This window comes from Oratosquilla oratoria, chromosome 9, assembly GCF_046742065.1.
Source record: "Oratosquilla oratoria isolate Oo_2021 chromosome 9, ASM4674206v1, whole genome shotgun sequence".
Classification (NCBI taxonomy): domain Eukaryota; kingdom Metazoa; phylum Arthropoda; class Malacostraca; order Stomatopoda; family Squillidae; genus Oratosquilla; species Oratosquilla oratoria.
This window is the reverse complement of record NC_134785.1, coordinates 8,215,995-8,230,994: the sequence shown is the minus strand read 5'-3', so window position 1 is coordinate 8,230,994 and position 15,000 is coordinate 8,215,995. Positions and strand designations below refer to the sequence as shown.

Here is a 15,000-nt window from a genome sequence, read left to right as displayed (position 1 = left end):
GACGCTATGTCGACATTTTTCCCGCCTTGCCTACGTCAAGTCGTCGCGAGGGTCGGAAGCGTGCGTAAATGTTTATGGTTGGTGAGGGACTGTCAGAGCTTGCGGTGACTGAAGATAAGCACTAACAGTAAGGTGCTGTAAATGCTAACATTGGTGTCGTTTGTACGCCAACAGTTAGAGGGTATAAACGGTAACAGTGATAGAAAACAGTATAGGATCGTAAACGCAGACATTGCGTGGAAAGCGAACAGCAACAAAAGATGAATATCGGGAGAAGGACGATAAATGAAAGAAGAAGATCACGCTCAAAATAACACTGATACAACGTTGAAACTAGATGATATGACAGAACTGAATCGAAGCTGCTGTCAACCGTGGAGAGAGAGATGTCTAATTATGACAAGTTACAACGCAATACAAATTAAATAATGACCAAAGGACCCAAGAGAAGTGCAGTCTTTTAAGACAATTCAGCACTATGGCTAGATTACTCTTACCTTGAACAAGGCCTACAAAACACATAGTGTCAATATTTCACTTATTTAAGACCAGCTTATCCATAAGGAGGGTTAAATACTTGGTAATAATTCTTATCATTCTATTTGTAGCTTTCCTAGTGACATATTCTCATGGTAATCATTGGAGGATTTTATTCATCTGAAGACCAGAGCATGGCTATTCAGGCCGGAGACCTTCTCTTCGTTTATTAAAATCGTCTTACGTCAATAAAAATCAAGTCAGTACATTACCGACCGTCAGGCGCAATACTGAGAAAATTGTAAATGAAGTTTGAAACTTTATAGTCATGGAGGAAAGGTTAAAGGAATGATCAACATTACAGACCAAGTATAGCGGTCAAGTATACTCGTCTCAAAAATACATACAGGCACTCCAGCACACACGCAGACCTATATCTACACAGACACACATATACGTATAGACACACACACATACACACACATGCATACGTACATTAACTATATATGTATATATATATATTCATATATATATATATATATATATATATTCATATACATATATATATATATATATATATATATACAGTATATATATATATATATATATATATATATATATAATTTGTTTTTTGTGTACACACGATATACAAGTAGTGTACATTACATATGCACATAAGCGTGTATGTATGTATGGATATATGTATGTATGCAGGGTTTGGAAGTCATCAAAGTCGTGATACTGAATAGTAACCTGTAGATAGCTGAATAATTCACGTAAGTGAGCTACAGCGTGTAGCGAATGCACGAGAACGAATGACAGCGAAGCAACAGAAAGACTCGCAGGTGCTCGTGTAGGGGTGTCGAGGGCAAATTCCCACGAATGGTACCACAGGACGTTGTTCCCCACAGGGAACCCCTTCACCCTTCTCCTCCTTCCAACACCTCCCCCTCCTCCTCCTCCACCCCCGTCCCCTCCACGCACCGACAATCAGACATGAATACTCTCGCAGTGGATACAAGCAGCGCCATTTTGTGCTCACCAAAGGTTGGTAACGAGATTAGGACATTTTACCAAAGGCATTTGGGGTACCGTCCGCCCTGGGTCGCGGTGTGCTTGGGTATCGGTCTCTCGTCTGTTTTGCATACACGAGGTGCTTGATGTTTGGCTCTTTCTATTTGTGCCTGTATGCGCACTTGCTTTGGTTTGCCTGCACTGCCTGCATGACTGGCTGTCTGTCAATCCGTCTGTCTCCCTGCCTTTTTCTCTGGCCGGGTTCAGCACTTAGGTTGTAATGCTTCTATGTTTATGTAACTAGATATGGATATGACCCCCATCCCCCACTTTCTCTCCTCCTCTCATTGTGTGCCTGTCTGTCTATCTGTCTATCTGCTAGTTTGTCTGTCTGTCTGTCTAATTGTCTGTCTGCCTGTGTCTGTCTATCTGTCTGCCTATCTATTTGTCTGTCTACATATCTGTTTGTCTGTCTATCAGTCTTTCTGTCTGTTTTTTGTCTGCTTGCCTGCCTGTCTATTTGCTTGTCTGTCTGTCTGTGTCTCTGTCGGTCTATTTGCCTGTCTGTCTTTCTGTCTATCTGCCGGCATGTCTGTCTTTCTTTATTTCTGTCTGTCTGTCTGTCAGACGTCCACTGTCTATCCTTTTCTGTCCTTCTCTATCCTTCCTCCGGTCCCTTAAACCCTTCTCCTCCTCCCCCCTCCCCTCCACCTCCACCTCCCCCTCCCCCTCCCCCTTCCCCCCCCCCAACCTCTCGCCTTCCTCACTCCCAGGCCCCCTTCTATTCCGTGCACATCTGCGTGTATGTATGTGTGTTTGAACTGCTATTTGCCCGCACGTCTGTGCATGCGCGCCACGCTCTGTCACATCTGGACACCCCGGTGACCAGGTGCGGCCCCCAGGGCTCGCGACTAGCACCTGGCAGACAGCAGAGAGGGTAGGAAGGTAGGCAGGATCCTCCGAGGAAAAGGTCTAGCTAAATACTGAATGCAACTGTGCCTAAGTAGGCGGGAATGAATAAGTGGCGTGTTTAGTGGACAGATTGTGGAAACAGCTTGGGAGATTTGAGCGCAACTGTGCTTAAAGTTGGAGAAAACGGCACGTTGATTTACTTAATGGAAGGAGGCAGTGGATGAGACGAAAGAGGCTTATTTGGGTAGTATTTATAGGGAAACGGGTCAGTACGGCATGGGGATATGACGTCAGCAACTGGTTTAGGCGACCTTCTGGGCTCAGCGGAAAGAAGCAAAGGGAGAGATGATGGGGGAGATAAAAGAGAGGGTGACAGGGGCTATGAGTCGAAACCATATCTCATTCATTCTGATAATGTCAGAGTAGCTCCACCCCGTTCATATACTTGGCCTGTGATTGGCCGCCATGCTTCCAGATTATGAGACACTGCCGATTTATTACTATCTGTTGAATGTGTCACACGATCCAGTCAAATAGAGAAATGCTGGACTCGTGAATGGAAACACATTTTTCTACAAGATAGGGCTTATAGCAAGAGCCGTTTAACTCCGACTAGTGTCATCAGCTTTACTCTGTAGGCTAAGATTCCAGTGTGTGTGTGTGTGTGTGTGCGTGTGTGTGTGTGTGTGTGTGTGTGTGTGTGTGTGTGTGTGTGTGTGTGTGTGTGTGTGTGTGTGTGTGTGTGTGTGTGTGTGTGTGTGTGTGTGTGTGTGTGTGTGTGTGTGTGTGTGTGTGTGTGTGTGTGTCTGTGTCTGTCTGTCTGTCTGTCTGTCTGTCTGTCTGTCTGTCTGTGCCTGTCTGCGTCTGTCTCTGTCAGGGTGGTCAGAGTTCTCAGAAAGGCCTTGAGGTGTCCGGAGCCAATCAGGGTCAAAGGTGAGACCCAGAAGACTGGACAAATTTAATTCAGACAAGAAAGAATCATGGGCGCTGTAAATTTCGTTGTTGTTAAATGACTTTGATGCTATATTTATCAACACTTATGCATGCAGTCACTGCAAATCTAAAATATATTAATGACAACTACATGAGTTTTCTAAGTGTCTAAGTTGAAGCTTGATCATTATAAGATACGTTAAATCTTTATATAAGATTTTTTAAGCTTTTCGAACAATTTTAGTCCTGTCTACATCAGACGATCTATTTCAGCAGTGACTTCGTTAACTCTTTTACATTTGCTCCTAAGCTGAATGGAGTCACATGGCACCAGCTGGAATGAAATCTATGAAAAACATTCTCGGTTGCAAAAATGTCGACAATGTTTTTATAGATAAGAAAATGCAAATAAAGGGTCGCAGTATGCTGTAAGCATCTCTTTCCTTCTCTCTCTTTCTGCCTCTCTCTCTCTCTCTCTCTCTCTCTCTCTCTCTCTCTCTCTCTCTCTCTCTCTCTCTCTCTCTCTCTATATATATATATATATATATATATATATTATATATATATATATATATATATATATATATATATATATACATTTCTTTATGTTTCTCCTTTTTTTTTTCTTACTTTTTTGCTCTCCTTTCCTATTTCGTTCTTTTCAATAAGATAACTTTTTAGCTTCCTTCACTTGCTCACAGCTTTGCTGATTTAACTGCCCAGTGGCTTCTTGCTCATAATTATTTCTTATGTCCAATAGTTTTACATATAACATGACTTAGATTGTTGAGAACTTCCTGTTCCACCTTTGTTCGGAAGCGCAAGGCTTCATCTTTAAGTTCTTCGAAAAGGACACTGAAGGCCATGGAAGACCTTTTTTGACTTTCGAAAGCAATAAGCGGTGACATGTTCCCACGAGACGCTGCGGTTGATTCTTCGCCCTGGAAGTCATCACGACAAAGAAAAGAACAGAAATACATGGAAATGTGACAGGAGATGGCGGTGTAGCGTCTACTGACTCCTTTTCGAATTTGTTCAAATCCTTTTCTTCTCGTTTCAGTCCTTCTTCTCCTTCTTCCTTTTTTCAAAGATCGTGGAGGAAGGGAGAGGTATGTGAGGGAGGGAGAGGAGGAGGGAGGGAGGAAATGAAGGAGGGAGAAAAGGGGGCAGAGAGGGAGGGAGGAAAAGAAGGAGTTATTGAGTGAGGAAGGAAAGGAGGGAGGAAGGAAGTGAGAGAAGGAGAAAAGGTGAGAGGGAAGGCGGGAGGAAGAGAAGGAGGGAGGAAGGGAAGGAGGAAGGAGGGGAAGGAATTAGGGAGTGAGGGAGGAGAGGAGGGAGGAAGAGAAGGAGGGAGGAGGGGAAGGAATTACGGAGTGAGGGAGGAGAGGAGGGAGAAAGAGAAGGAGGAAGGAGGGGAAGGAATTAGGGAGTGAGGGAGGAGAGGAGGGAGGGAGGGGGGAGATGACTTGGGGTCTTAATGATATTGTATTTTGATTAAGCATATCATGTTCATCATCAATTTTACTGTTTTCTAATACATAACGGACAAGAGAGAGAGAGAGAGGGAGAAAGAAAAAAGAGGGATTTAGTATGAAAAGCAATTAAACGGAGAGCGGCTCATTTATTTTCTCTGAGAGGATGAAAGGACAAGAGAACGATCGAATCAGCAGATTGCAGTGGACGAGGAGGAATTTTGATTTATGTCGTAGAAGAAACGTCGGTTGTACTGGGCCGAAAGCGACAAAGGAAGGGGAAGGAAGACAGGCACCATCTTGAACTCAGGAACCCATGGGAGAGCCCATTAGCTTCGAAGAGAGCCGATGGTGTGTGTAATAAGCTGGTACAATAGGATTACTGAGTGGAAAGTGTAGTGACAAGGACTGGAGACCCGCTCAACAGGCACCAATCGTTCCCCCTCCTCCCTCTTCCTCCTCCTCCCTCTTCCTCCTCCTCCCTTGTTCAATGGCGCTGACTCAGTACGGGCGCCAATGGGTGTGACCTCTTATGACCCATCGATTTGGCACTAATGGCTCTCGGAATCACCTGTTGGACACCTCATTGCGTTCCACATGAGTCGCTTGTCCTGGAGGATTGAATTACCGAAGGGGAGGCAGATTTTATGTCTTTTGAGCCTATGGGAACTCCAGGAGCTTAGAACACACTCGCAGCTCGGCGCGCCTCTGGGGGGGAGGTTGGCCTCCACCATACAGATATAAATGGTGTTGCACTGTTCAATTTGCATATCATCCATTCGCATCGTTTCCTAGTCACGTATCCTCTTCTCTTTCAATTGAGCTTCATACACGAGTTTTCTGTTCTTTATATTTTTGTTCTCGCGCCGCTTCGCTCTCGAATGACGAAAATAATGGAATTTATTTTTCGAAGCGCGGCAGGACTTTCAGGCAAATTGTGGTAAGTTTTCTCCCAGTCCCTCCGCAAACCCAAAGAAAGGGACCATGAGACCGCCCTCGCAGGAGGAGCAGGAGGAAGCGGAGGAGGAGAAGGTGGAATAGGAGGTGGAGGAGGAGGAGGAGGAGAAGGTGAAATAGGAGGTGGAGGAGGAGGAGAAGGTGGAATAGGAGGTGGAGGAGGAGGAGGAGGAAGAGGAGGAGGAGAAGGTGGATAAGGAGGAGGAGAAGGTGGAATAGGAGGAGGAGAAGGTGGAATAGGAGGAGGAGAAGGTGGAATAGGAGTAGGAGGAGGAGGAGGAGGAGAAGGTGGAATAGGAGCTGGAGGAAGAGGAGGAGGAGGAGGAGGAGGAGGAGGAGGAGGAGGAGGAAAAAGAGATCACCAAAGGCGTGACACGAGGTCGAAAGCCGGCCTCTCAAGCGAGACCATCGTGAGCCACCGCTCATATGTTATCCTTCCGCCCCATTGAACATCCTCCATCCTCTCCCCTCCCTTTCCCTCCTCTTCCCTCATCTATACTTTCCTTTCCCCCTCCTCCTTTTTTAAAAGTCTCTCTCTCTCTCTCTCTCTCTCTCTCTCTCTCTCTCTCTCTCTCTCTCTCTCTCTCTCTCTCTCTCTCTCTCTCTCTCTCTCTCTCTCTCTCTCTCTCTCTCTCTCTTTCTATTTTCTCTCTTTTTCTCTCTCTTTATATCTAGCTCTTTTTTCATCCTCTTCTCACACATTATTTCTACTCCAATTCTGCTACTCTCTCCTGCCTCTCCTTCTCCTTTCTCTCTTTCCTATTCCTCCTCTACCTTTCCCTTCTTCCACTCTTCCTCCCCTCTCTCTCTCTTTCCTTCTTTCACTCCATCTACCTAATCTCTATCCGCACGTCTTCTTTTTCACCTCACTCTCTTTTCCTCTCTTTCTTTCATTTCTCCGATGCCGCTTTATCCAGCTTTCTCCGTCCTCCTCCTCTTCCTTTTTTTTTTTTGTTTTTTTCTTTTTCTTTTTTTTCTTTTTTTTTAACCCCTTCTCGCTCTTGGTGAAGAAACACGATTGTCCAGGGCTACTTTCTCGTACAGGACGTGTCACAATGAGCCATCGTAATGGTAGATCAGTCATTTCCTCTCGAACGTTCTTGGTGACGACGACGACGACGCTGCTTCAATCGTCCTCTTCGAGTGTCTTCTTGGAAGGCCAACTTGTTGAGCAGGGAACCGTGAACACCAAGTGGGCCGGGAAAGTGTGCGCGTTTGCGTGTGCATGAGTGCGAGTATGTGTGTGTGTGTGTGTGTGTGTGTGTGTGTGTGTGTGTGTGTGTGTGTGTGTGTGTGTGTGTGTGTGTATGTGTACGTGTGCGTGTGGGTATCCCTCTATGCATGCACCTTTACGTGCTTGCTTGCGTGTGTACGCACGTGTATATTTACCTAATTGCATTTACCTAATTGTAATATAGAGGAAAAGAGCTACGCCCCTGAGGGGCCGTCTCTGTGTCTCCCTGTATGCATGTACGTGTGTACGTGTGTGCGTGTACATGCGTGTATGTACGCGTGTATGTGTACACCAAGGTGAGTGTTGTGTGCACGCCCTCGTCGGAGCTGCGCAGCGAGAAGAGGCGTGAAGGCACGCAGTTGGGACGTGGGATCAAATCAATAGCGTATGTGTATACAGACATATTTGCAAGGGTTTTGCGTACTTGCATATGTTTTCTCTTTGGCCGTATGTTGTCCCCGGTGTTGCATGTTTCCATGGTATTTATACTTATTCCATGTGTTGTTTGATTGGCCCTTCACCAAAATATCTACATACAGTACACGTTGACAGTATGTGCGAATGTTTGATTGTTTTTTTCTTGTGTGATGGAACTATGCTGGTGATTTTAGTTTTTATGTTTACGCATATACTGTATGCAATGTAAAGGCTAAAACACGCCCAAACTCAAACACATGCATAGCTATTTTCCTGTATATTATAAATAGATAAACACACACACACACACACACACACACACACACACACACACACACACACACACACACACACACACACACACACACACACACACACAAAAGCACAAGCACACACGCATACAAACATATATGCATAACATTACAAGATTATTATGTATGTTTATAAGTCATGAAGAACTTACTCAAGTTTACTAATGAAGGTTTCACTCCTGTCATATTAAGAACAAAAGACAGTATCATTTAGAAAGAGACTTAGCTTATAAAGGTTAAAAAGATATATCAAATTTAGGAAAAAAAAAAGGTCTATACAGTATTAATAAGGGAGATGCAGAAATACGCAAACAAAGCCAAGTTCTCCCACAGGAAAGGTAACTTTTGAAATCGAAACAGAGGAAACCCTATGTTAGCTTTTGCGAAAGGTGTTTAGCAATGATGCCACTCTTTGGGTGACAGAAAGGAAAGGAAAAAAAAAGGAAAAATGAGGACAGGAAGAGCTGTGTTTGTGTACGTGTGTGTGTCTGTGTGTGTGTGTGTGTGTGTGTGTGTGTGTGTGTGTGTGTGTGTGTGTGTGTGTGTGTGTGTGTGTGTGTGTGTGTGTGTGTGTGTGTGTGTGTGTGCGTGTGTGTGTGCGCGTGTGTGTGTGTTTACTTGTATTTACCTACTTATAGTATACGGGGCATGAGATATTCTCATGGGCTCTTTGTGTCTGTCCATTTTTTTTTAAATCTTTATCAAGCATAAAATATCTAAGTATTTCGATTAAATTCATTATTATTTCTATCATACACCATTATCATATCAATTCTATGTTTGTTCTAATGTCACAAGTCACACTATTTTCAGCTCCTTGACATCTATAATATCACACAGGCTTGGGAGCATCTGGCTACTGCTCTATGTGTTTTCCCTTATTTTCTTACACATACTACTGCTTCCTAATTTAGCTTGGGATGGCTCCTAATACATACATATATATATATATATATATAATATATATATATATATATATATATATATATATATATAAATATGTATGTATATATATTTCTTATCATGTCTTTATACAAGTAATTTAACGCCACTCAACAGCAACGCATAAGTTTCCCATTAACTTCTTTACATGACTTTCCAGCAACAGATAATTTCTGTTTCATGTCCCTAAGTCCTTTTCTTCTTTTGCTTTCGTAATTGATTCATATCCCATTTTACAGCGTCTTGCTATTTCTTTTCTTTTTTTCTATCCCATTTCCAAGATTTTTTTTTCTTTGTATTGAAATTTATGTTTACTGCTGTCTCCACTCATAAACATCATCTAGGCCTTCATTTAGTGATTTACAATCCTCGTTTTCTCTTACTTTATTTCGAAATTATCCAAAAATAAGTTTCTATAGTTCTCATAGGTATTCTGTAAGAGCATTACAGATACCAGAACTGATCACTGTGGCACTCCACTAGTCATCTCTGTCCAGTTTGGCATCTGATCTGTCACTACTGTTCACATGCTTCTGCTACTTAAAAAGTATCTTATTCAATCTAACGTATTCCCTTTAGGGCCTGCAAATATATTCTCTTCCTTTGATTTTAATCTTTTGTGCGACATTTTACCGGGTGCCTGTTCCAAATCCAGGTATACATACACAATCCACTCAAAACCTTTGTCATACATCACATTGTCCATCTACCTTTTATATATTTTTTACATATTCTGGCTATCGTGCAGATTAAGGACACCGGTCTGTAGTTCAGTTTGCCCTCTTTATTTCCTTTTTTAAATATTTGTGCCACATTAGTAACTATTCATTCCAATGACATTTTCCCTTCTTCCAGTGAATATGCAATTAGTTTATTAACTTCATCCACTAATTGTTTTCTACACCCTTTCAGAATTCAGTTGGAGACACCATTTGGCCCCGAGGCCTTCCTCTTTTGCAGGTTCGAGTAGTTTATTCACTTAACGTACTTACACTGTTATGCTGTTTATGACATCTTCCTCGTCTTTACCCTTTCTCCCTCAAGCTACTCTTTCTTATTGAACACTAATTAGAAGCTTTTGTTTATTACTTCAGCTTGCTTTCTTGCTTTTTCATGTATTATCCCTTCAGCTTTCAACTTAGTTATTCCTTTTTGGTGCTTCAGTTTTCTATTCATAAATTAGGTTAATCTATACTTTTATCAACTACGTCATTTTCAGTGGTCCTTTTCTCTTCCCTTCTCTCTCTTGTATATTTCTGGTACTTTCTTTTGTCACCTGTTTAGTAAAATTCTAAATTGCACTTTTTTTATTTAACACCCTTCTTTCTTTGCTTCTCTCCCATTTACTTAGCACGTGCATTTTTACCTCTGTGTTGTATTTTTTTTCATTAAGATTGACCTTTTTCCTTTTATTTTTTTTTTTTTTTTTACTAAACTCTATCCGCTCCACTTCCTCAAAGTAAATCTTTGAGTAGTTGTGTCTTCCAGCATAAATTTAAGGACATGACTACTTTCACCAATTAAACACTGGTAATTCAATACTTCAATAAAATCAGGTTTTTGGTTAAAATAAAATTCAGTCGTTCTTGTGTACCTTTTCCTTTATATGTGGTTTCTTCACCCCTTGGGTCATTGTATGATTCCATACTCTATTCGGCGATGTATTACCCCCAAATTCCTCACTCCCACCTGCTTCCTATTCTTTCTAAGTCACCTATCTACAGTTAAAATCACCCATCAAAATTATATTTTAACTTCTTTTAATTATTCTTTGTTACTGTTCAACAGCATTTTTCGTTCATTCCCTATAATCCGTGTCTTGTTTGTACGATTGGAAGTTGTTTGGAATTGTTGTGTAAATATCAGTAAAGGACATGAACCCTAGATATTATATTTTGCCTCAGAATAAGCAGATGGGATACTGAGCTTAATAGATTAATCTTTTGACTTAAAAAATCTAGTTATCATCAGCGGGTTATACAGGTTACTGTTTTACCCACACTTGGAATATGCTGCTTCTTGACCCTAAATCTTATTAAAGGCAATGAGAGATTGATGATTTAAACTATTTTCACAATTGATAAAAACAGGACGAGAAGTAATGGCCTGAAACAGTCTAGACGAAGATTTAACATAGAATTAGATATATATGTATAAATGTATTTTTTTTTCAAAAGCGTCATCAATGAAAGGAATAAGCTTCAAACTGGGGCATTTGAATACAATACATTTCGAAGCTTGAGGCTTAGATAAACACCTGATTTTTCTTTTTTTCATTTGACCTCGTTAGAAAGAAAAAGGTTTTCTGTCGCATTGTTATATCATTGTAACTTGTTGAAGGTCAGTGTGTGTGTGTGTGTGTGTGTGTGTGTGTGTGTGTGTGTGTGTGTGTGTGTGTGTGTGTGTGTGTGTGTGTGTGTGTGTTTGTGTGTGTGTATGTGTGTGTGCGTGTGTGTATGTGTGCATTTGTCTGTCTTTATGCCTGTTTCATCCTTTGTATATTTTTGTCTCTGTCTCTGTCTGTCTATCTATCTGTCTTTCTGGCATATGTCTGTCCGTTTATCTGTCTCTCTGTTTTTTATTTGCCTGTCTATCTGCTTATTCGTCTGTACTGTCTGTCTGACTGCTTGTCTTTATGTCTGTCTGCTTGTGGCAGTGTGTGGAAGAGACCTATTTCTATGAAAACTGAGTCTCATCGATTTGTTAAACTATTCATTACTGTCACTTTTGTTATACCCTGTGCGTGACACGAGGCAAACAGATGATGAGGTAGGGGCGTGTCCTGTGAGTCATAACGCCACACAGTGTGTACGTATACGCACAAATGGTGTGTATAGCATGAAGATATATACATGCAAATTTCATAGGTATAGGCTTTATACATGTATATACCTATGTATGTGTGGATATACATACGTACAAACACACACACACACACACACACACACACACACACACACACACACACACACACACACACACACACACACAAACATATATATATATATATATATATATATCTATATATATATATATATGTATATAATATTGTGTGTGCGCACGCGCTTGAATGTATATGTACATGGAACCTTTACATAAATATATAAATGTAGGCTACAACTTTTAGAGCATGAATTGTACCATTCACAAGATGTTTCCACCTGTATGTAGAGTGCCAATCAAACATGAGCATGAAATTAGCATAGAATGCTTACAAAGCTTGTTCAAGCCTTGAGCGTGATTCATTCTTGAAGAGGATATGTCATGCCCCTGCCCTGTTTCATAAAACAGTCAGTGGAATGTCACTGCACTGTGTGTGTGGAATGACGGGGCACGTTTACAAAGTGGTTTTATGAAGAGTGAGCAGCGTTGGCCCACACAGTGTGCCTATGAAACGTTCATGATGAGTTTATACAATACCTCCGCGAAATGAGTGATTTGTTCCACCAAAGCCCGATCTCATCTATTGGCAGAACTATTTATTATTGTCAGCTCCGCAATACATTGGGCATAAAGTGGGACCAGGCATTGTGTTTGTGATGTAGAGAGAAGGGGAACCTAACTGTGGGAACAGGTAACGGAGGGTGAGTGAGTGAGGGAGGGAGGGAGGTGGAAAAGAGAAGAAGAGAACAAAGGAAGAGAAGAAGGAGAGAGAAGCAAAAGAAGAACAGAAGGAGGGCGGGGGAGAAAGAGGGTAGAAAATCGAGTGTTGGTACCCTAGATGGGGTTTTCTGTTCTCCAAAGCAAGGACACTCATTCACCGAAGAAAAAACTCGATTGTTGAGAACCATAACCTTAATAAAGGTCCTCAGGCATCTCCGGAACCGAATAGAAATGTTTGTTTGCAAGAAAAAAATTAAATTAATTTGGGCTTTTGTGATCACCCAAAGTATGCAAATGTATTTTTCGTCGTCATTGCGTCAGCGAAATTATGTTTGCCAAAAAAAAAAAAAAAAATGATAAAAATAACTTCGGGTACAAGAGTCACTGTATATGTTAAATATTAATGTTAAATGTGATGTGTTAAATAGTCAACAGGGAAAGATATATTTCCATTGTTCCAATACGGCATGGGTCACTGGCTAGCCAGCAAATCCTTCTTCCTCCTTTATGAAGCCCTTACAGTCAGTTGGGAAACAAAATTTCAAGAACCCACATAAACAACGCGTGTATTAACATAGCTTTCAATTTTTCATTCAGTTTAGTTTACGAAAATGAACATCATACAAGGTCATCCTTGATTAAAAGATATATCTGCCTGATTAGATTAATCTCATTTTAGACCTCTTCCTCCCTCCTCTCCCCTCCGACATCTCCTTAGCTGATTGAAATGGTCTCTCATTTCTTGGAATAAGGTAGTAGAAAAAGACTTGGTTATTATGATTCCGAGCACATGACACAGTTGTGATACTCGAAGGTTTTCATCGAGGTTAGATGCTGTTTTCCATTCATTTGGATCAAACTCTTGATGCTATCTCCCTTTCAGTTGTGAAAGAAACGATTTGACAGTGCACAAGAAAATGGGGGGATGAGAAGAAAACGGAAGAGGTAGAAAACGATCGAAACGTGCGACAAGAAGCAGTGGAGTATGCCGACAGGAGACCTTTTGGTCCATATCTAGGTCGGATGTGGAAAAAAATCATAATAACAAATGAACAAATAAGAACCATAATAATGCAAATAACAAACAAAATACATAAATAAATGCATAGGTATAGTTAAATAATAAACAAACAGGTAAATAGTAAATAATGATAAATTGACTTATAACTAATATTAAATGAGAATCAAAACAGACAAATGATAACAAAACAAAAACAAATAGTTTTAAATAAATGGTAATCATTACAGCATCTTACTTAGTTCGAATAAAGTAGGAATCTACTGAAAAGACAAATATGGGTGGAAAGTGGAGGAAAGGAGAATATAGAGGGAAAAAAATTAAAGAAAAAGTTACACTGTCAAGAAATTAAGTGAAAACTGTTCATAAGTGATAATGAAAGAAAAGATTGGAACAGGATGAGGGAGAGAGAGTATGAAAGAGGAGGTAAGACTAGCAACATTAGAGGATAATTTAAGTAGAAGGAGGAAAAATTTTATGCGAGAAAGGAGAATAGAAAAAAGGGAAATAGGAGATAAGAAAAAGTAAATATTACTATACTACATACATCATACATATACCAAAGGCTTTTTTTCCCCTACACGGGGGGTAGCCAAAAAAGAAAAAGGCATAGAAACCACTCCCACCCATTCCATTTCCTATATATTCCACTCCCCTCCACCCTCCTCCCTCCCTCTTATCTTAGCACCTCCTGGATGACGGGTCATCCCTGCATCCTGTCCACTACCCTGGGTCAGAAGCAGTGTCGCAAGACACAGCACATCCACATTTAAGGGGCAAAGTATGGTACTTTCTCAAGGAGTGGGAGTACAAAACAGATAAGTCGTAAACGATGGTGATTGGTAAAATGGAGATGGGAATGGGAGGGCAAGCGAGAGTGGACGTTAATAGGGAGTCGGAGTCGGGCAGGATTAAAGACTGATGCAAAATAGAAACCCTTCGGTCAAGAAACGGTCGCCCAATGTGGACTAAACACCAGTGAGAACGAGTAATGGGTTTATCTGACAGCAAAGGAGAGAGCGGAGAGACCTTTGAATAAGATATATTCTTGGGAGATCGACAACGCTGGATCAACCGAAGTGACGGGGACATGGACGAGGGGAAATTGATTCTAGAGGCCTTGCTGACTTAAAGGAAGTTGAGAGAGCATAGCCTCGCTAGGCACCAGCAAAGGGCAGACACGAAGCTGAGCGACAGTGACTAAATACTGCATACTCAGCGGAGACGTGGAGGAAAGTGGGTAACAGAACAGGAAGAGGATTGATATTGTAAGAGAAATGGAATGCGAATGTGGAGCGTCTGTTTAATTCAAGCTAATAATATATACCTACAATATTTTAAGTGCCATCGTTGTAATCATTAATGTGATTAGAATTACACTTCTGATTTATATGAATATTGTTGTTGTAATTTGTCGTGTTAAGAGCAGTATCTTCAACATCGTTGCTTTCACTATCATCATCATCATCTTCACCGTCGTCATCATCATCATCGTCGTCGTTGTCGTCGTCGTCGTCGTCGTCGTCGTCGTCGTCGTCGTCGTCGTCGTCGTCGTCGGCGTCGTCGTCAACGTTATCGTCACCGCCGTCGTCATTGCTGTCGTCGTCGTCGTCGTTGTCGTCGTCGTCGTCGTCGTCAACGAGTATCAATATATTTTGCTAATTAAAGGCTCATCGACTGACACGTGTTTTTCACCGAAGTTGATATTGA

At 41.3% G+C, this 15,000-nt stretch overlaps 1 protein-coding gene across 8 annotated transcripts in view; it reads left to right on the top strand.

Annotated features, from left to right (window-relative positions):
- Nucleotides 1-15,000, top strand: part of LOC143028161 (cytotoxic granule associated RNA binding protein TIA1) — a 1,322,924-nt gene that overhangs the window by 409,507 nt on the left and 898,417 nt on the right. For all 8 annotated transcript variants that reach the window (XR_012966689.1, XM_076189874.1, XM_076189876.1 and 5 more), the window contains one exon: nt 9,582-9,629. Coding sequence is in view for 7 of the 8 variants with exons in the window: in XM_076189874.1 (XP_076045989.1) it covers nt 9,582-9,629 (48 nt within the window). In the remaining variant the exon portion in view is untranslated. The remainder of the gene's footprint in view (nt 1-9,581; nt 9,630-15,000) is intronic.